Here is a 22,159-nt window from a genome sequence, read left to right on the forward strand (position 1 = left end):
AGCCAATCCCTCATGTAGAATACATACGTTATTACTGCTCCCATTATCACAGTGGGTCAGTGGTCCTGATTTGATTGAAGCATGGTCCAAGAACACCTGTGAAGGGAGTGTGTTCCAGTCTGATTGGTGCTCTAGAACCATATCCAATTATGTTGCTAGGGGTTTCAAACCAGCTACACTTGAAATCGAGTTGGAAGTCCTTGAATTTGAGGACTTTCAAGCACCATTCTAAGAATTTTGGAGGATGTTGCCAGAGTGGATGGGGAGTTTGGTCTCTTACCACTTTCATCTAGAGATGGACAGATACAGGGAGGAGGGATGCAGGGAGAGCGGGGCAGAGAAAGGAAGAGTCAGAGGGGAATTTGCTTTGAACCCAGTGTTGTCTGAGTGCTTCTTTGCTATTTGCTCGTAGCCTTAGCAGTCTAAGTATTAATGATCTGTCTCCCTGAGCATAACAGCTATGACAACAGAAGCATCTTTTGGACCCCCCCTACATTGTATTTCTTCGTTATTACCGCTGTCTTTTTAGTGATCCTAAATTAAGTAGTATAGAAATTCACACATAATTCCCAAACTGGTGGGATTCTCCACTCCATGACCTCATTTCTTTTTTTTTCTTCTTCTTTTTTCCCCTTTATTATTCCACCAACTGTATCCTAGAGGGAAAGAGAAACTCACTGACTTGGGCATGAATCACTTCATCATACGGACTGGGAGAAAGTAGAAATCTCCCACTGTGTGTTCGATCATAAAACAGTCACAACCAGTTGCTTCCTATTATAAATCAGTTCCCCAAATGGCTCCATTTGTGTCAGCAGGAAAACTCAATGCATGAGTCACACGAGGGGTGGGATGGGATGGGGGGAAGAGGGATAGAGAGAAGGGAGAGGGATGGAGAGAATGGAGAGGGTGAAATGAGGGCTGTGAAATCTCCCTCCGGGGTTCCTCTCTCTCTTTTTCAGAAGAAAAAGTAATGCTGTAGTGAAGAGAATGATGCCTTCTTTTTTTGTCTTCTCCACTTCTTCCAACCCTGACCCCTCCCTCCTGCAGGCCTTCTTCACAGACAAGTACACCCAGGATCACCCTGAGGACCGGGAGAAGATTGACAAGCTGAAGGACCTGATTGCCTGGCAGGTGAGGCGGCTTTAAGTGTTCCACGAGTCTCTAATTGAAACACTGTTCTCAAAAAACAAGCTGGGGTTTGACTTTTTTCTCATTCAGCAGCTCTTATGAACATGCATGATTGTGTGTGTAGGTTTTTAATTAACTTTGTAATTAATTCACATTATTCTAATTTTGCTTGTGGGTATGCAGTTAGTCCAGGTGAGAGAGATAACAGTGTGTGCATGTGTGAGAGAGGTATTGTAATGAGGGAGATCTTTGCTGGCGCTCATATTTTAATGATTCTCAGAAAGCCCTGTTTCCTCAGAGTATATCTCTCTCTATCCCTCTCTCTATCCCTCTCTCTCAATTCAACTCTTCTGTTATGGTGAAGTGCTTTTCATCTGCATAGCAGTGGTTCAAAGATCTAACAAATAAAACGTGTCTTTTTTCTGACCATCCTCAGGTAGGTGATACAGTGAGAGGGTGAGCACTATTCTAGAAAGCCTCAGTGTTGGGGCTCAGATGTGTGTGTGTGTGTGCGCATGTGTGTTTGTGCGCATGTGTGTGTGCGCGCATGTGTGTGTGTGCGCATGTGTGTGAGGTGTGTGTGTGTGTGTGTGTGTGTGTGTGTGTGTGTGTGTGTGTGTGTGTGTGTGCATGCACAGATGCACTCATGCTGTGAGGACCCCTTGTGACAGCACAGAGCCAGCAATGCATCTCTTCTCCACAGAGCTCTAATCAGATCACATTTACCCAACCTCTCCACTGGGTCCACTGCCCTGCCTGTCTCCCTTTACTGAGACCCCTGCAGAGAGACAAAGCTTTAACACTTTAACACAGCCATCCAGATATATCCAGCAGAAGTAGTGGTAGCTCAGAGAACTGGACAATCCTGAGGCCTCTGAGACCTTTTGCTAATACTGGCAAGTCCTACTATGGGGAGCTCTTGGGACTGGTTACTTACCGGTCAGTGCCTCCGGCACATTGCACTGATTAGTGGTTAGTTCGACTAGGTTGAGCTCCAGGGACTTGTAGCCTAACAGTATACAGAACATATCCTGTGTCCAACGGCCAAAGACCCCTATGTGGTCAGTTTGTGTTGCGGTACACATTTTGATCTGTTTGTTTCCTTACGTTTTTTGTGGGATGTGTGAATCAATCAGTTGTGATTGACAGATGGATGGTAAACACATCAGGGCTATTCCATGTCAATTCAACCTTTTTTTATATCTCCACCTAAAATGTTTATTTTATTTTGTATTGTTTTTTTTCTGGTGGAAGATTTCATTATTTTTATATTTTTTTTTTATTTTACACTATTTATGCACCAAAGTGTGTTCTTTATGGGAATTGACATGATTTGTCCCAAATTATATTTTTGATTGTGGCACAGATACCCACAAAAGTTTGTTGTACAGCTGGAAGACAACATTAGTTGACTCATGTATCAGTTGGCACGGTAATATTGTTTACTCTGGTGGTAAAATAGAAGCATTAGTTATGCAAAGCAGTCTACTCTGCAACCATGGGGTTAGAAGATTGTCTAAGTTTGAGTTAATATCTTACTGAGTTTGAAAACCCCCCTCTATGACACCAATATGCTGCCCTGTGCATTCTGTTATACATTTGAACTATTCTTTGACAGACATCAGAGGACTGACTTTTTCAGTACCTTCAACTCTTTCATTTGTACATGAGTTATCTCCAGCCGCTCAACTTCGCTCATGTTGTTTAGTTTCCAGCGGCTGTCATGTTGGCTTTGATAGGAGATGATGAAAAGACCTGATACAGATGTGATTTTTTTTTTTAATAGTAGCTCACTGATTAAATATTCTCTTTTGTAGCACATTCAATTGCTGGGGAAAAAAAGCTTTGTTGAATTGACAGATGAGGAACAGCAACAGCTGTTGGCCTTGGCTCTCACCGCTGTCATTTGTCTCGTGTTCAAACCTGGCAGAGCGAGACACAACAGATGTGGCTGAGTGATGCCCCTCAAATCAAACACAAAACAAACACAGCTCAAGCCTAACTCTGTAGATCTTGGCTAGCATGAGGAGGCCAGAATGATGATGTTCTATATAACATGGGATTCCTCCTGCATCACCATTAAAAAGGCCTGGACATGGTTGAACAACCCACTTCAGGCAGAGTTCTAAATGCTTCCATTCTTTGAGAAATGCGCTCTGCTTGAACAACAATACTAATCTGACTTGTAACTTTCCTCAGACGGATTTCCTTTTTTCTTCTATTCTGTTTTTTAGTTTCTGCTTTGTACCAACAGCACAGGTACTAAAGTCGCATTAATGCTGCCACAATCAATCCCAGTCCTGCAAAGAGCCAGAGCGCATTTTTGAACATGGCAGATTGATGCCGTGTCACCGGCAGCGTTTCACTGAATCCTCGCCAAACCCAGAGACAGACAAAGCCCAAGCAGCGAGAAGAGCTCGCTTGTGATTGGGCTCTTTGATGAAGTTTCACACAACTCTCTCTCTCTCTCTCTCTCTCTTTCTCTCTCTCTGTCTGCCATCTCTCTATCTTGCTCTCTGCCATCCCTCTATCTTGCTCTCTGCCATCTCTTGTTGAAGAACCCTGTGTGTGCAGTCTTTTCTCCCTCTGTTGTCTTCCCTCCCTTCTGAAGACTCTTAATCCATGTGGTGGGGTTGTAATGTTGGAGTCTCAAAAGGCCATCCATCTGACTCCACATTGACAGGCCTATCTGTCAGTTACCATCCACAGGGTTATTGCTGAAGGAGACCAGGAGTCCTGCCTGCCTGCCTGCCTGCCTGCCTGCATACAGTGTTACATATACTTGTAATACATGTAATCCATATGTATGTATATTTTGGGATAGGTGGGGAATGTACATAAATGGTATGAGTGCATCCTTTAGTGTGTTTGTGTGTGTGTGTGTGTGTGTGTGTGTGTTTGTGTGTGTGTTTGTGTGTGCGTTTGCGTGTGCGTTTGCGCGAGAGAGAGCTTGGTTTGTGACTGCAGCTTCACTCCCTGGAGCCTCATTAGCCAGCATTAGCCCCAGCCTGAAGAGAAGCCTGGTCGGTGTGTGACGTTGGGAGTAGAGAGGGGATAGTTTCTGTCATTTGCCCTTTGCAGTAACGGTGGAATCCCAAAAAACCCTCTGCTAAACACCCTAGAACACACATTAATTACCCATGTTTCATGTATGCTGATTTAATGTAGGCTATTAATGTGTGCTAAGAGTAACTAGAATGCGTTTCGTGAACGAACTGCGAGAGTGTGCTTTCTCTGTTGCGGCAATGACAGAGAGAACAAGTGCCTTGGAATTAGTCTCTTCCCCTCCTAGTCTCCTAGAAGAGTGAAGAAAGTAAAGAAGAGTGGAAGAAGAAAAGAAAGAAGAGTGGAAGAAAGAAAGAAGAGTGGAAAGAGTGAACAACAGTGGCTCTGGATAAAGACAGTAAAGAGAGAGTGAAGAGGGAAAATATTGAAAGAAGGAGAAAAAAAAGTGAAGCAGAGAGATGGAGTGTGAGTATTTGCAGGGCTCTACGCTAAGGGTTTTCCCAAGGAGCGCTCCTAAATGAAAAAATTTAGGAGCACACAAAAGAAATTTAGGAGCACACAAAAGAAATTTAGGAGCACAGCAGGGGTTTTTTTACGCGGAACCAAAGCATGTCATACTCATTTGCAGTGGCGGCTCCTGAAAAAATTATCAGGGGGGGCAATTTTTTTGATAATGATTAAGGCGACCTATTCAGTAGGTACATTAAGTTATCCGATTTACTCATACAGCAAAACCTTTTTGTCCACTATTGGCAGCAACCAACAGTAATATCTCCCCTCTTTCTACATAGCTAGAGTAGCAAGATACAAATGGAACGCTATGGAAGAAAGTTACATTCAGGAGCCTTCATAAGCAAACATGATGTGGCTCCACATTAAATGATCCCACTTTTTCATTATCCACACGTCTCAAATGTTGTATGATGTAACCTAGCTGAACAGGACACATGATATGTCCACTAACAACATAAAGAAGGGGGCAACTTACGTCAAAACCAACGATATTTATTGACTGATCTTGAAAGTATTGGCTTACAAAAGCAAAATAAGTCATCACATAAAACATTATTTAAAGTTAGTTCACACTGTGAAACCTATGAAAAGTGACAGTGGTATATAGATACAGACCGCGTTAGCCACTTCACGACCGCGATTTTCTTTTGTTCCAATTTCCCTCCCTTTGTAGAAAACTGTTGAATGGATACTTTTGGTCTAGGGTTTTTTGGTCAATTTATCTTCAATATTACGCTGACTAAAAAGAAGTTTCTGTCAAAGAGCGGATGAGTTGTTGTGCTGAACAGGTGCCATCTTTCTTGACATGCCTTTGTCGAAGCTGTGTGACGTCCTCATTGCATTTTACCATAGGCTTTTGCGTCGCTTATTTATGACTAGACTTGGAGGGGCGAGCCCTCCCGGAAGCCATAGAGAATGCATTGAGAGCTCTGTTTTGTGAAAAAAACGCATTTAACATGGGAGTCAATGGGAGAGGTCTGGGGCGATTTTCATTTCGTCCAAGATCGCCCTGAAGGGGCGGGGCCATTTGAATCACGACTCTAGGCTGACTGAATGACTGTTACCTGATTCGACAAAGACATACAGAGGCATATCAGACGGTCTAGTGGTAGAATCCGACAGAAAAAAAATATGAAATTTACATTTACATGTAATCGTGCAATTGAATTTATACATCAGGAATTATCATTTTTTATTTTTTTATTTTTTTATTTTCTTCCTTTTCCCATAGGCAGTGCGTCGCCCCAATCGCCCTTATGGACGAGCCGCCACTGCTCATTTGCGACCTATAGTTACAAACATTGTATTTTCCAACGTTTAACCCCATTCATGTCCAGTTATTCCAAAGCAATTTAGCTGGTAAATTGATCAAATTACTGCATTTGTTCATACAACGCTTTGGTTGACCTCTTATCAATTGTTATTAGTAGTATCTTACATAGCCAGCTTTACTTAAAAGTTTATTGTAAGATATAGCTTGTTGGACTTAATGCAGTTAGAGTAGGTCTAGTATCTAACTTAAGCAACACTTTTACTGTATAGCTAGAGCACGTGTATCACATTGGTTTATAGTCTGTCAAATTAGTTCTAGTTATTGGTGTTCGTTGGCATAAAAAGTTAGTCTCCTAGTTAGTACATCTGATTAGAGCTAGCAACCATGAAAAACCTCTTCTGAAACTAAGAAGGATAACTATGACTAAATGTGACTAAAACTAATATTTATTTTTGTCTTAAGACTGAATCTAAAATAGCTGCCAAAATGAATACATCTCAGTGTTCATTTTGGCAGCTATTTTAGATTCAGTCTTTTAGATTCAGCAGCTATTTTAGATTCAGTGCATATTAGTTTTAGTCACATTTAGTCATAGTTATCCTTCTTAGTTTCAGTCTAGTTTTCGAAAACTGAGCACAGTACAACAGCTACGCTGTGTCCAAGTACATCCTCAAACGTTTTTCAGTTAACCTAATGATTCAAGGTCTCTCATGAATCATTACTCCCAGGACACGGGTTAATGTTAACTCATGCTATCGGTCACGCTTAATCCTCTCCAACCACATTAGCAACAAAATAAACTGGTGAGCTAACAAGTTAACCATTCTTTCAGTATAAGCTACTTTTGCATAGCCCCGTACAGCTAGGATAGCTCACGTTACCGTAGTAGGAATACAAGCCTTAGCTCACTATATTCACATAACTAAATTCATGAATTACTTCACAGGTTTACTTCACAACTTGAATTAAGGAAAATGATCCCCCGTTACGGCTAGCTGAAACTGCCAGTGGATACTCCCGTTACGTAGTGTTAGTTAGCCTTTAGCCCAGTACTCAGATATTACAGCTGCTTAACACAGCTAGGATAGCACTGCTTAACACAGCTAGGATAGCTAACGTTCAATAGTGGGAATACAAGTTTTTCAAGCTCGCACATACCTATTTATGCGAGTGAAATACTCGCACTGTAGAGCCCTGGATGGAAGGTGTCTCTTAATATTCCTAGTTATACAGTTGAATGGAGAGGAACAGAGAGAATAGGTTCCTTGGCGCAGGTGTCAGTGAAGCACAGGTGCAAGCCAGTTTAATGAGCCTATTATGATGTCATAATGCCCCTTAGTTCTGCCATGCAAGTCTATGGGGGAAAAAGGGGATGAAAAAAGAGGAATAAAAAAGGAGTGGCAAGGAGTACCGCCACGAAAAGATATAGCAGGTTGCACAGGATCGGGCCGGACGTTTCGGTGTTTGAACGGCGTCTCTATCTCAATCGGGCGAGGCGTAGTTAGCTGCAAGAAAAACGGGGAGAATAAATAAAGAAAACTTATGAAGAACAATACTGTGCTTCCCTTCGGGCAAGCACACTAATAATAATCTCTAGTTGAATGAACAAGATCTTATTGAGAGGGCTCTGTGCTACAGAAAATACTAATCTTTTAATTTTTTTTAATCTAATATCTTTTTGGAATATGTAGCCTCATGTTATGATGTAATATGAACATTTGAGAAGTGCAGGAATTTATCGTGGGTATTCACTACATAGCTTTTTTTCCTAGAGAGTAGTTATTTTTACGTAATGGGTAAGGAAAGGTGACCAATTTCTTCTGGCCAATGACATTCTGCTGAGTAACCCATTTTGTATGTCTTAACTGCACTTACATTGCAGAAGTGGTGAATGGGAGGATTTGTATTTGGGGTGAAATGTTCCTGTTTGTTATATAATAGGGGAGTACCCAGTTTGCAGTGTGAGAGAATTTCTATATTGCTCTGCAGAGTAACCAACCACTCGACTGTTGCTATGCTTCCCCTCCCCTCCTGAATTATATAATCACACAACCTAAAAAAGTCATGGGTTTCCCTGGAGATGGGAGTTTTGACACATCATTCTTTCTGTCACTCTCCCCCTCTTTGTTGGTTATCTCTCTCGCTCGCTCTCTCTCTCTCTCGCTCTCTCTCTTCCTCTCTTTCTCCCTCTCTTTCTCACTGTCTGTCTCACTTTTTGGTGTCTCTGTCTCCACTCCCTCTCCCCCTCTGTGAGAGATCCCTGTTGCGATGGTAAGGGTTTGTAATATGGCAGCGGCGCTACAGCCACTATCCATTGCTTAAATGTCAGCCAGTAGCCAGCGCTTCTATATCACAAGGCATCAAACGCCTGCGCCTCACTGCATTTTAAAAAGACAAAACCATCCAGCAAAAACCAAATGTGTTCTTGGACCTTGGGCTTTTGGCTGTTCTGAGAAGTAGAGTCTCTGGTTCATTAGCTCAGTTTCCATTGAAGGTCACAAACTGATATTCCCAGGAGCTCTGAGCCTTCAGTGATTGGGCCTCTCATGGACACGGTATTCATCTGCTTCATGCACTGTGTAAACACTAACTCACTGAGACAGCTTGCAGTCTGATGTGTGTGCATGAAAGTTTGGACGAAGAAGAAGAAATTCAGCACAGAAGATTTCAGTACATTGCGTCAGCATCTTTTCTTCTTCTCCTTTTTGCTTTCCTAGTCTGCAACTTTTAAGTTCTCTGAGTGGGCCGACAGCCAATTCAATAAGTGCTCTTCGGCTTTTCTTTCCTCCGCTCCCGTCTTCCTCACCGTCAGTCATCGTCTGCATTTTGGAGCAAATTGTCCTTTTAACTAGGCAGGTGGGCGGGCGGTCGGGAGTGCAGCGATGTGGATGCCATGCTCTGCTACCCTCACACTCACCCTCCTCCTCCCCGGAGGTATCACCCACTGCCGCCGCCACCACCGCCCCCTCCTCCCCCCGGTGCCCAGCCTCCCCTTCACAGCCTGTGTCTGTGGGCGTGGTGGATGAGTGGCATGTCTCTCCCTGTAAACACAGACAAAATGCAGTGCAATACGCGATTGATTTGTCTTCGGCTACAAGCCCAAATCCAGAACCATGGAATCTGAAGTCGATTTTTCACACTGCCCACAAACTAAATAAGAGCACGATTTGTCGGTATATTCTCCTTCGCTCTGAAGTATTTACTGTTAATTTTCTACATGTTTTGCCAACGCTGAATGGAGAACTGTGTGCCTAGTTAAACTGGCACTGCTGAGGACTGACACTCAAGGACTATATGCAGCATCTCATCCCAGTATCAGGCCCCTAAGTGGCAGACCCTGTCGGTCGCTCCTGTCCTGCGACCGCTGGAGGGGTGTGGGAGTGCATCGGCAGTCATTAGCATCTGAGCTACCTGTCCCTACCTGTTTTGGCTCCAGCTGCCAGCCCTCGTTAGGCTGCCAGGCCTGCCCAGACACTCCGAGGTGGAAGTGCTTCCCTTTAATTCCCAGTTTCCTGTCATCAGCACGGACATGTTCACTGGAGCATCCACTAGCACGCTTATCTTCCATGTTGAGACGCAGGGGCTCTGATGGCCTGGCCATGTCTGACGAGTTGTTTACTTCCAGAGTGGCTGGGAAAATAGGGTAGGCCGTTCATCTTGAGAAGTGTGTTTTGTTAAAGTGTAGCCTTGGTTCTGTGTTCCCTGTTTTTATCCTTTCATCTCTCTTCCTTTTCCTCTACCTCTGTATCTCTCTCTCTCTCTCTCTTTCTCTCTCTCTCTCTCTGTCTGTCACACTTTCTCTTATGGAGAGTAAACATGGCTCCCATGCGTGTGTTGAAGGTGAACAGAATGCCCTACAATGTGAAGATGTATGAATTGTCTGCAGATTCGCCCATCAGGCTCCAGTGGTGTGAGACTGTAAGCACAGTATGTGGCTGTGGGTTGGCAGCGCTGGCATGGCCTCGTAAATTACCCGCAGGTCTGGTGGGGGGATGGGATGAATGTCACCTGCCCTTGGCTGCATTCTTCATCTAAAGCACATACAGCAGATACACTCTGATTTACGTTTGTCCTGGCCTATCCTCTGCCTTTGGTTTTTATTGTGTGTGTCATTTTGTGTGCATTGAATGCATGTGTTTAAGTGTCTGTGAAAGGTGGAATAGTATTAAGTTAATTGCACAGCGCACTGTAGATGTGCCACTGGGACTAGAATGCAGTGCTTTAAATCATACAACATAATAACAGTTTGCTCAACTCCATTTCCTGATCATCTCTCTCGCTCTCTCTCTCTCTCTCCCCCCCATTAGATCCCGTACCTGGCAGATGGTGTGCGTATCCATGGTGAGAAGGTGACAGAGGCTCTGAGGCCCTTCCATGAGCGCCTGGAGGCCTGCTTCAAGCAGCTCAGGGAGAAGGTGGAGAAGACGTATGGGGTTAAGACCCTGGTGAGACTCCCTCAGGTTCTTTCTCCTGTGTGTGTGTGTGTGTGTGTGTGTGTGTGTGTGTGTGTGTGTTTGTGTGTGTGTGTCTGTGAAAATGAGGGAAGATAAAGGAAGGGAAATACAGTGGAACGTTGAGAAAATGCACATTGCCTGCATTTATGCAGTGAATGGGAAAAAAAATGACATTACACATGACATAAGCCCCTTTAAAACAGCCTGTTCAAGGTGGGAATGTTGCGCAATTATTCTGCCTCATGGTTCTGTATTAGACGTACAAACACCAAATGGTGGAGCATTGTTGTTCCGCCTTTAAGCCGACAGCAGAGGTAGTCACAGAGCCGAATCTGTGTCTGTGTCTGTGGCAGAGCCAGCATGGTGGGATTAGGTCGTGATGCAGCCTAGCAGCAAACCAAAATGAAGCAAGACTTTACTGTGTTGTCAGAATACACCAATCCGACATAAGTATTAACATGTTGCACACGATGCACACCAACTTACCTTCAGCCCGAACATTGCTATGAATGTTTCTGTTGGGTTCCTTTTTTGATAACGATTGATTAAATGACACGCCTCATTCAGAATGGGGATATTTTTCTTCTCCCAAGTGGTCTTGAACGTGGCATTAAAGGTCATTCTAGATGTTATGCTTAACGCCACACCTCTGCTACCAGAACGTTCTAGAAACACAGGCTGGGGCAGCATTATGTTATGCTATGAATGCTTTGAATTATGTTTGAATGTTCATTATGCTATGAATGTCTTTGTTAGGTTCAGTGGAAACAAACAAGGCAGTAATGGTAATATACTGGGATCTCAATTTAAAATGGGCTACTGTGCCCAAGTTTGCTTATACCACAATCAGGAGAGCTAGACCTGTGATCCTGTGTGGGCTCTACACTACGACAACAATAACTTTTACATCGAAATTGGCAAAGATGAGAAAACCTTAAAAATCTGAAATTCTGCAATTCTGAGTTTGCCAGACAAATGTTTCCATAGAGTCTGAAGTCCCATTCCTCTGCTGGAACTTGGTATTAAGTTCATACATTAAGTGCATTTGGCTCAGTGAACTCTGCCGCTGTGCACACAAATAGCAAATGACAGCCAAACGACCTTGTTTTCACTCCTTCTTTACAAAGTGGCAGGAGCTTATTTACCCCCCTCTCCCCACAAGGCCTCCCTCAGCTCCCTTCCTGTACCCAATATTTCACCGCCGCAGACAGACCCGTGGTGCACGTTGCCACACAGCTCTTAATTCTGACCGGAGCTGTGGGCCTCCAACCTGGGCGTTGGTGGCAGGTAGCAGTTATTGATAACGGAAAGGGGTGTGGGGGGTGGTGTTCTGATCAGGCCAGGTGTCCTCTGAGCAGCAGCAGTGGTAGGAGGGGGAGGGTTGGGGTGGGTGGGTAGGTAGGTGTGTGCACGCTAGCAGCAGCAGTAGCATGATGGATCTCCTCACAGAGGACAGCTCAAGGACACCTGGAGCAGGACTGGGGCTCATCTCTCAACACTTCATTTAGCTCAGGAGACCCATGGGGGAGGCTGCAGGAGAGAGCTTTTGGGTTGATGTTCAACAGGGGTACAGTCTCGCATGCTCGAGCACTGTGATGGTTTGTTCTTGGAATGGGTGTTTGTTTTCCACTCTGTGCTTTCGTGAATATTAGTCAATAGATTTTTTTTAGTATACAGATACTCACTAAAATGTTTCTTTGTGTGTGTGTGTGTGTGTGTGTGTGTGTGTGTCTCTCTCTCTCTCTGTTTCTTTGTGTGTGCGTGTGCCTGTGGGTGTGTCTCTGTGTGTGTGTGTGTGTGCGTGTGCGTGTGCGTGTGCGTGTGCGTGTGCGTGTGCGTGTGTGTGTGTGTGAAAGCAGCCAGGGGCAGACGAGCGTCGGGGTGGTCAGAGGCCTCGTTCCATGGTCCGCTCCTTCACCATGCCCTCCTCCCAGCGGCCACTGTCCGTGGCCTCCGTCACCTCCATCTCCTCCGACAACTCCCCCTCCAGGCCCGGCTCTGACGGGTGAGTTACCACGGCGACGGCCCATCCATCACCGCGGCTAGCACACGGCAGCTTCCAGCACGATTTCACACGACTGATATGGAAATTCTCACCTGTGAGGTCACCACCGCCTGGGCATTTCAGTGATCCGCTAATCATATGGAGGCTCCTGCTGATGGCGTTACAGTGGCGTTCACACTCTTTTGGCCTCCACTGACTGTCTGAGTTGGCCTCTATTAGTGCACAACAGTACAGAACAGACTTTTGCTGGTTGTCAGAGAAAAAAAAGACATTCCTTTCAAAAACGAGAAAAAGCCTCCTTTGATCAAGCAATTGAAAGCATTTGAAAATAGCAAAACCTCATTCTCATTTTTTGAAAAGATGCCAAGTATCAAATGGTCAGCTAAGAAAAGCAAGGACGAGAACACACTGACCACATCAAGGGAATTCTGAAAGGTCTTGTTGGGAGCAATCGATATTCAGCCAATTACCATGCCTCTGGAAGAGGATTGATGCTATTGGCTGCAATGAGAGGCTCAATCAGAGGAGCCCGGCAACTGTGAAAGATTCATTAGTGACTTTGCCTGGAAAGAAAACCTTCAGTGATGCTCTCATGAAGGCTGTTTGTTAGCAAAGGGCAGTGTGGTGCCTGTGCTGTTATTTAATTATTTAATCCGTCTCATTAAGAGGACCCACATTGGCCCTGCCACAGTGGCTGGATCATAGCCACACATGAAACGCCTAATGAGCTAGATGGAGAGCCTCACAAAGGCAGTGTGACTACTGCTTCTGAACGCGTCCCGTTTTAGAGGTCGCCTTTTGAATTGACGGTTTGAGGTTGAGTCGGCCATGTTTAAGTCACGAGGTTTGTCAAGTACGAGTTGAGATGAAAGACATGGGGTCTCTTGGGGACCCAAGGAGCTTAGAGAGAGGTGAAGCCTCATTAGCACCTGGTTGACTGAGGAGAGTCTGATCAGCCAGAGTTAGCATGCTAGCTGCCAGGATATCCAAGGCTGCAGCTCCACAAGCTCCACTAAATGTCTGATGATACAGTACCAGTCAAAAGTTTTTTCTTTACTTTTATTATTTTCTACATTGTAGATTAATACTACGAAAGAACAAATATGGAATGATGAACTAAACAAAAAAAGTGTTCTCTACCATGTAGGAAATAATAAAAGTAGAGAAAAAACATTTGACTGGTACTGGTATGTTTGCCTTGAATGGCATTCAGAAGGCCAGCACTCACTTACCCTGCCCATAACCACCTCCTCCACATCTCTCTGCCCTTACACCAGGTTTACCCTGGAGCCCTTACTGCCAAAGAAAGTGCACTGCAAGTCCCAGGACAAGCTGGACCGAGAGGAGCCGGAGAGGGAACGCAAGGACAAGGACAAGAAGAAGGAGAAGAGGAACAGCAAGCACCAGGAGAGCTTCGACAAGGAGCTCAAGGCCACCGAGATCACCCTGCAGCCCTCTGAGACGGTCATACTGTCAGAGATGGTGAGGAACATACACACACACACACACACACACACACACACACACACACACACACACACACACACACACACACACACACACACACACAGCCCTCTGAGACGGTCATACTGTCAGAGATGGTGAGGAACACGGGCATGCACGCACGCACACACACACCACACACACACACACACACGCGCACACACATACACACATACACATACACACACACACACCTCACACATTCATCTGAGATGGTCATACTCTCAGAGATGGTGAGGAACAGACACACACACACACACACACACACACACACACACACACACACCTCACATTTATCAAAATGCAAATGCAGAAACAGACCTAAGTATATTCTTCCCATGCATACTCATGTAGAAAAATACTCATTCCAAGCATATTCTCACATCCAGTATGTTACTTGTATGTATAACACTACATATTACAGCCAGCTACATAGATCAACTTTTGCTGTCTTTGAAGAGTTTCTCTTTGATTGAGGCCCACTCTGTAGGTTAAGCCAGAGGCCTGTAGAGGACACGACCCTTGTACCAGACAGCTGGGGCCTGTCGTGAGAGTAGTGGACGCTGCTCAGGTGACAGTTGTAAGAGGCCACTCCTCGACGTGTTGTTGTCTGACTTTGCCTGCCTCTGCGTCATGACTGATGAAGGTGCTGCCCCCGTCCTCTTCAATCTCTCCGTGTGAAGTGGCACTGCCGGACAGTGTGGATTTTATGCCATTTAGTATTTCACTGCCACTGTGTCAGCTCGGCCTCCATTCCCCGGCAAAATGGACCAGGTCTGAAAATCAATTGTGCTTTCATTGAGAGCGCTGGGGGGAATGGAGCGCGCCTATCTTTGGCTTTTGGTTGGCTTTTATGTATTTTCAAAAGCGGCCTAATATTTGTGGAGAGATCATCGCCCACGTGTTTGCAGAAGATGAACAAGCCTATTGAGGATCGGAAAGCAATTTTCCTCTGTAGTGGCCCTCCATTGATGTGTTATGATGTGGCTTATGGGGAATGTATTATTTATCAAAAATGCCCCATTTCACGATGACTCTTGGCACAACTGCCGGGTCATGTTTCATGAGTGGCTGCTGATCATCATCCTCCTTCACAGATTTCTACGTATTTCAAAGGCGCATTTTCATTCAAAATGTCCTTTTAGTGCTTTTTAACGCTGTGCAAAGCTTTCCTGTAGTGCTGTGCACTCTAAACATTCCAGTTTGTCAATCTCAAAAAAGGACAGGACATTTTGAGCTAGAATGTCAATTTTGCCCACACACACACACACACACACACACACACACACACACACACACACACACACACACACACAGACATATACACACACACACACACACACACACACACACACACACACACACATACACACAGAGACACACACACACACACACTCACACACACACACACACACACACACACACACATACACACAATCACAAACACCATCTAAATATCCCTATGCTTTCCTCCCACTCTGGCCTGTGTCTGATTGCTGTGCTTCACAACTGGCATTCTCAGCTACCTGAAACACCTCCTCCTAAGTGATTACAAAAATGAAATCAGAAAATAAATATGACTTGAGGCTACATCCACTAAGAATTATTTCACAAAGTTACCATTATCAGGTTTTGACATTTCAATTGCAATGCTCTAAATTCAGCAGCAAATCACTCACATTCACCGACACACACACACACACACACACACACACACACACACACACACACACACCCTCCCCACTCAGTGGTTTTAGTTCCAGTGCTAACATGTTCATATATGCACTAACCCTAATTACCTCCCTCTTTCTCTGACCTCAGATCAGTCCACTGCGGCCCCAGAGGCCCAAGAGCCAGGTGATCAACCTTCTGGGCCCTGACCGGCGCCTGTCCGTGTCCCCTGGCCCCCCGACCCCCTCGGGGATGTCAGCAGCGGCAGGGGGCCCTCCTCCCATCACCCCCAGGGCCAAGCTGTCCTTCAGCCTGCTCTCCGGCTCCAGTGAGTACTCCTCCCATCAGCACCGCTCATTCACCACATCGATGAGAGCATTGATTAACTCAGCCGTGACCTCACCTCTGTTCCCGCTCCTCGCCTACCTAAGGATGGGCTCACATTTCATAAGACACCAGCCCCATGACAGGTTAATGACCAGTCTTTGAAAAGGAGAATGGAACGCATTGCTTCCCCCTCAGAGTGGCAAATTCAGCCCATTTGTGAACAGCAGTGATGGTGTAATGACATTCAATATAACACCAGCTCACATTCCCCAAACCAGTTGTCAGACTCAGAAGCACCCTTGGTTAATAGAATCAGTTTTAATCTCCTAACTAGGCTTGATCATCAGCTTTATTGTCTGGGTTTTGGGTGTAAGAAAATGTGCTCCATATAGATTATTTTTCAGCGTTCAGAAACTGAAATGGAAACTCCTCTCATCCGGCACCTTCTCTATGTTGTTGATTTATCCCTCAATCTTTGCATCACTTCATGACAGACAGCCTCTTATTTCATCGACTCACGACCTCCCTGTCGCAGACTCTCCTAGTCTCCCTTTACCCCCACCCCCACCGCCAAAACCCTTGACGGTCTAGCCGTTACACAGTATGTCATCAGCACCAGCGTCTCCAGAGTTAGCCTGCGGTCCAAACAAGCTACAGAGGGATCAGACAACACACAGAGCGTTCCCACGGTGGTGGGCGCTCGGAGTGCAGTGGGTTTGAAGTTGAGGGGAGAACCTGCTACTTGACAGAGGAGACGTTACATCAGGACTGACACACCAGATCTGAGCTGATTGTGACTTCTTTGTTTGTGTCGTTGATTGACAGATCTTGAGCTGAACGGGATGGGCTGCGCAGAGAAAGGGGAAGTCCCGCCCCCGCTGCCAATGAAAGGCAGCATGGCCGACTACGGAAACCTGATGGACAACTCTGAGCTGGCCAGCCCCACCACGCCTCCCCCTCCTCTGCCCCATCACAGGGTACGTATGTCACCCACACTCACAGCACACACACACACACACACACACACACACACACACACACACCAGCCCCACCACGCATCCCCCTCCTCTGCCCCATCACAGGGTACGTATGTCACCCACACTCACAGCACACACACACACACACACACACATTCAGACACACACACACACACACACACACACACACATTCAGAGACACACACACACACACACACACACACCAGCCCCACCACGCCTCCCCCTCCTCTGCCCCATCACAGGGTACGTATGTCACCCACACTCACAGCACACACACACACACACACACACACACACACACACACACACACCAGCCCCACCACGCATCCCCCTCCTCTGCCCCATCACAGGGTACGTATACCAGCCACACTCACAGCACACACACACACACACACACACACACACACACACACACCAGCCCCACCAGGCCTCCCCTCCTCTGCCACATCACAGGGTACGTATGTCAGCCACACTCACAGCACACACACTCACACACACACACACACACACACACCTCTGCCAGTTATTGCTTGGAAGAGTTTGTGTGAGTGTGAATACTTCTGCGATTGTGTCTGCTTGTACGTGGGTATGTGTGTACTGTCTGTGTGTGTGTGTGTATGCACACAGATGAGTTCTTCTGAGATTGTGTCTGTCTACTGGTCCGGTGGGTCTGAGCACATCATGTATTATGAGAGTGTGTGTGTGTGTGTGTTCGAGACTTTGTATCATACACTGTTATCAGCGTGTGTGGGTTAAACATGGCTCCAGTGCCGTTATTGATGTGCACTTTACAGCTGTGCTTAACGGCACAAGCTGATGGATGACATGATTACACCTCCTCCCCATCCATCCACAGCTCCTCACCTGCTGTTGATCATTGTCTTCATAAGGTCTCTCCTCCATCTCTCCACATCATCTCTCTTGTCCTCTCCTCTCCTCTACTCACTTCTCTTCTCTGCTACATTTATTTCCCTCTCTCTCTCTCTCTCTCTCTCTCTCTCTCTCTCTCTCTCTCTCTCTCTCTCTTCTCTCTCTCTCTCTCTCCTCAGTCCCTCCTCTATGCTCGGCCCTTCACTAATCTTGTTTATCCACTGGTGCGTGTCACAGACAGCTAGTAAAATGGAGTCCTCTGCAGTTAACTGGCACAGCGAGGTGACAGTGATTTACTGGGAGCAGATGCTCTCACAATGGAGTGACAGCAGCCCCCTCTCTGCAGGCCTACACACACACACACACACACACACACACACACACACACACACACACACACACACACACACACACACACACACACACACACAGAGAGACACACACACACACAGTGTGTGTTAGCGTCTCATGGGCACTGCTTGTGCCATTGATCATGTGTGAATCTGTGACATTAAGCCTGGTGTGTCATCAGAAGTTTCAGTGGGGAGCACGTGAACAGTGGGGGATAAGAGCAAGTTGAAGGTGAACACCTCCGCTCCACACCCCACCACATAACCAAACTCTAATGCTCCGGCGCATGATAGAAAAGTTCTCTGATAAAAGGAGAATGGCGATGACAGAGACAGACTCAGGTGCGGAGGCTTTCCGGAAAGCTCTCCACTCTTACCTGGCCTTGATAGCCATCATTAAAGCACCAAGGTATCAGCTTACAAACCTAAGCCATGGAGGGGGATTATAGAGAATATATGAGTGCCAGTATCAGGCGGCAGACGGTAAACATATCAGGGTGAGATGGAGCGAGTGTGTTCCCAGAGGATCCCATCTGTTTGGAGTGTGTGCATTAAAGTGGTTAGCATCTAGGTTGGGTGCATTAGCTGCCTGTTATTGAATTCTCTATTTTCTCCCTCCTTCTTCTTCTTCTATCACTCTGTGTTCTCAGCATCTGCCACCCCCTCTGCCCAGCAAGACTCCACCTCCCCCGCCCCCCAAGACCACGAGGAAGCAGGCCTCCATCGATTCAGGAATCGTCCAATAAGAAGCGACACTAACCTGCCCGGAGGAACAAAAGCAAATAGAACTGAACTGAACAGAACAAACATTGAAAAGACTGAACTGAAATTGTGTTTTATTGTTTTTAAATGTAGAATCCCCCTTCCCCCTAGTTTCGGCAAGCTGAATACCTCATCAAGGTCTGCATCTGCGATCGCTGCTCTACTATGAGCCCGTGCACAGGGCACTCCACTAGGGAACCTGTGCCGATTATTAATCAAGCCTTCGAGTGAGCTGTCAGCAGTGGATGGACTTCCTCCCATAGTTCTCCAGGTAATCTCCACAACAGTGTTTTACTGAAACGCCTTCTTTTTTGATGAGTACATTCTGACCAAGCAACCAACGGCCAACACGGACCACTTTCAGGAAACCGAGGTTGATTGCTTTATTCTGCAGCATTTTTTATAAGGGTAGTTTTCTCCGTATAGCCACACTGTTCTCAGTGTATCGCACTGTACAGAGGTTTTTTTTTTGTATATATAAATATATATATATGATTTTATTTTATTTTGTATTGTTTCTTTCTTTGAAAAGTGAATTGATGATGACTTTTATTAACATGACATTAACTGGCATTTTACTCAAAAAAGGGCTTGTAGGTTTTCCAATGACAGGGACTGTAAAGTACCATATGTAAATTACCTTGTGATGGATTTTTTTTTGTTTTTTTTGAGAGTGTACTCAACTAACTCTCCAACATACTTTCATTGTATAGAATTTTGTCATACATTGCTGTAACCATGGATTCCAGTAACATCAAAATGTTCCAAAATTCACTACTGACTTTGAAATAAACGCTCTACAAATGTATGTATTTTTAAACCTGCGGTATGATTACATGTCTTTATGAGTTGTCAGAGTAGAGTAAATAAATGCAAATGTGTTTGTTACATCTCAGACATACTATCCCTTAGTGTGCTTCCAGATCTCAAGGTGTTGGTCAGCTTTGGAGTAGGAGAAACATGGGGTTGTGCAGCGCCTGTCTGCCTGTCCTTCTCTTCTCCATCTCAGAGGAGGTTGGTCACTTCAAAGGCTGGAGAGTTTGTGATGGGGCTCATTTGAATCAGTTGGCCTCTGATAGCAAGGCTTCACCAAACAAAGCATCTCAAAGGAGAAAACCAAACATGAAGCTGTGTAGCAACAGTAAAGTCCATTACAATGCACTCTACTCATCCATACTGACATTATTTACAGTTTTTAGCATAATGTATTTAATCTACAGCAGAGGTTACATAGGTTCACAGACGAGCAGTCTACGCTTGTTATGTTCACCTCAGAACAGTGGACAAACCAGCCCCTCACAAAATGCAGACTCCATTTGGAGAACACCGTGTCTGCGTCTCTGTCTTCATCTCTGTCTCTGTCTGTCTGTCTGTATGTGTGTGTGTGTGTGTGTGTGTGTGTGTGTGTGTGTGTGTGTGTGTGTGTCTATGTGTCTGTATTCGTCATTCTCACAGGGTTGTCACTTAGCAAGCTGAGGATAGCTGGACCTCATTAAATTCCTTGGCAGAGAGAGTAAGCGGAGTCAGGGGACAGTGGACTCCACAAAAGCACAGACATTAATGGGAGAGAAATGAGCAATTACTGCATGGCCCCCAGTGGGACAGGAGAGGCTGCAAAAAAGACTGGCACTATGAACAACACAAAGACCTGGATCGGATCGCTCACTCCCAGAGTGGCAGGGAATTATGGCACAAATTTAGCTCTGAGAACGTCTACTTGAAATGCTAAAAGAAAAGAGGAAATTGATACTTTATGGGGCATTTGTCTGTTATGAGCATATGTGAACACTGTTAAAGCTGGGCAATTTTTCCCTGCCTGATATAGGACTGCATAAAATGTAAGATTGTAATGCAATCAGTTTGTCCTTTGGCTAGGGGTTCTGAGAAATATAACTAATTGAATCAAGGGAACAGTCAACAATGTTGTAATCAGAAGTTTTAAGTGATAAAACCTATACATTTAAACGGGTAGTCCACCAAGAAATGGATATTAAGCCATCATCTACTTGCCCTTATGATCTAAGTTAGTAATATCATTACAACAACAAAACAAAACAAATTGTCATTGACCAGACAGCATTTATAGGCTCATGTAGGAAGGGACCTTCTCTAGACCCTAATGATATATTATAAACGTCATTCCGATCGTGCATCAAAGCCCTCGAAAATAGAATTATTTTGCAATATACAATGAAGCCAATAAGTTTTGAGTCATCTGTGTGTCTTTCAAGCAACAGATCTACTTCACATTAGTTGCATTTTGTGAGCACAGAGAGCGCGTGTTTAAAATCTCCAAACAGCACTCTGAATCTATCTAAACCTTGGTTTACCAAAGGCTGGCGTTGTATTATGATCTTCAAACAGTATGATGTTTACATGCAGTGTTGGGGAGGTTACTTTAGAAATGTAATTCGTTACAGTTACAGGTTACCCTGTTAAAAATGTAATAGTAGTGTAACTATTTGAATTACTTTATCTGAGTAACGTAACTAATTACTTTTTGATTACTTTTTGATTACTTTTCAATTTCTGTGATACATTTCTGGTAGGTTGTTAGCAACTGAAATTCAGATCGCTGCATGCACAGGCATGTAGGCCTACTAGCAGACGTGATGGCGCTGTAGACGTGATAGAGACACAGAAAGTTCTGGATCAAACTATTGTGGAGGGAAATGACAACGGGGGTGTTTGTACAGTAGCCAGAAAAACATGCGAAACATTTTTTTTTAAATATACATTTGAGCAAGGTTTTGCTGACAGTATTAAGATGTAATTCAAATTGTAATTTTGAAAAATGTCGTAAGTAACTGTAATTTAATTACACATTTCTCTCCAGTAACTGTAATGTATTAGTGTTACATTTATTTTGTAATTAAACTACGTAACGCAATTACATGTAACTCGTTACTCCCCAACACTGTTACATGAAATGCAATTTCTGTCAAACTGTCCATGCAACCTTGAAATGTTTTCAATTAGGACATGTCCCGAGTCAGTTTGGCCTAGCCTAAGGTTTTCATGTAAACAAGCAGCGTGGTACAGCCTTATGGATGTGGTAATGTTCATGCGAGTCAGAAGACGGGTCCTGCATGCCATGGGCTGTTTAAGGCTTACAGTTTCTGTCTAAATATTTGTGAAAACTTTGCATTTTAATGTTAATGTTTTTCTCATTGTCTCACAGTCTTGGGCAGCTACAGCATATGTCTTCACCACTTTTAGGTCTGCTCTGCTCTGTGCAATTTTAGTGTCTTTTTCATTAGGTAGATTCTGCTCCATACACGTGATGGATGCAACCA

General features: G+C 44.9%; 1 protein-coding gene across 7 annotated transcripts in view; it reads left to right on the forward strand.

Annotated features, from left to right (window-relative positions):
- Window positions 1-19,651, forward strand: part of dock1 (dedicator of cytokinesis 1) — a 219,349-nt gene extending 199,698 nt beyond the window's left edge. For 6 of the 7 annotated variants that reach the window (XM_080834740.1, XM_080834744.1, XM_080834742.1 and 3 more), the window contains 7 exons: window positions 1,051-1,134; window positions 10,231-10,368; window positions 12,237-12,382; window positions 13,660-13,864; window positions 15,707-15,884; window positions 16,709-16,860; window positions 18,752-19,651. In XM_080834740.1, coding sequence (XP_080690866.1) covers window positions 1,051-1,134; window positions 10,231-10,368; window positions 12,237-12,382; window positions 13,660-13,864; window positions 15,707-15,884; window positions 16,709-16,860; window positions 18,752-18,847 — 999 coding nt within the window. In that variant the 3' untranslated portion in view covers window positions 18,848-19,651. Of the gene's footprint in view, window positions 1-1,050; window positions 1,135-1,567; window positions 4,603-10,230; window positions 10,369-12,236; window positions 12,383-13,659; window positions 13,865-15,706; window positions 15,885-16,708; window positions 16,861-18,751 lie in introns of those variants that run through there. The other variant, XR_013968570.1, reaches the window with a different exon arrangement.
- Window positions 19,652-22,159: the final 2,508 nt, after the last annotated feature.

Source organism: Sprattus sprattus (assembly GCF_963457725.1).
Source record: "Sprattus sprattus genome assembly, chromosome: 3".
Lineage (NCBI taxonomy): Eukaryota > Metazoa > Chordata > Actinopteri > Clupeiformes > Clupeidae > Sprattus > Sprattus sprattus.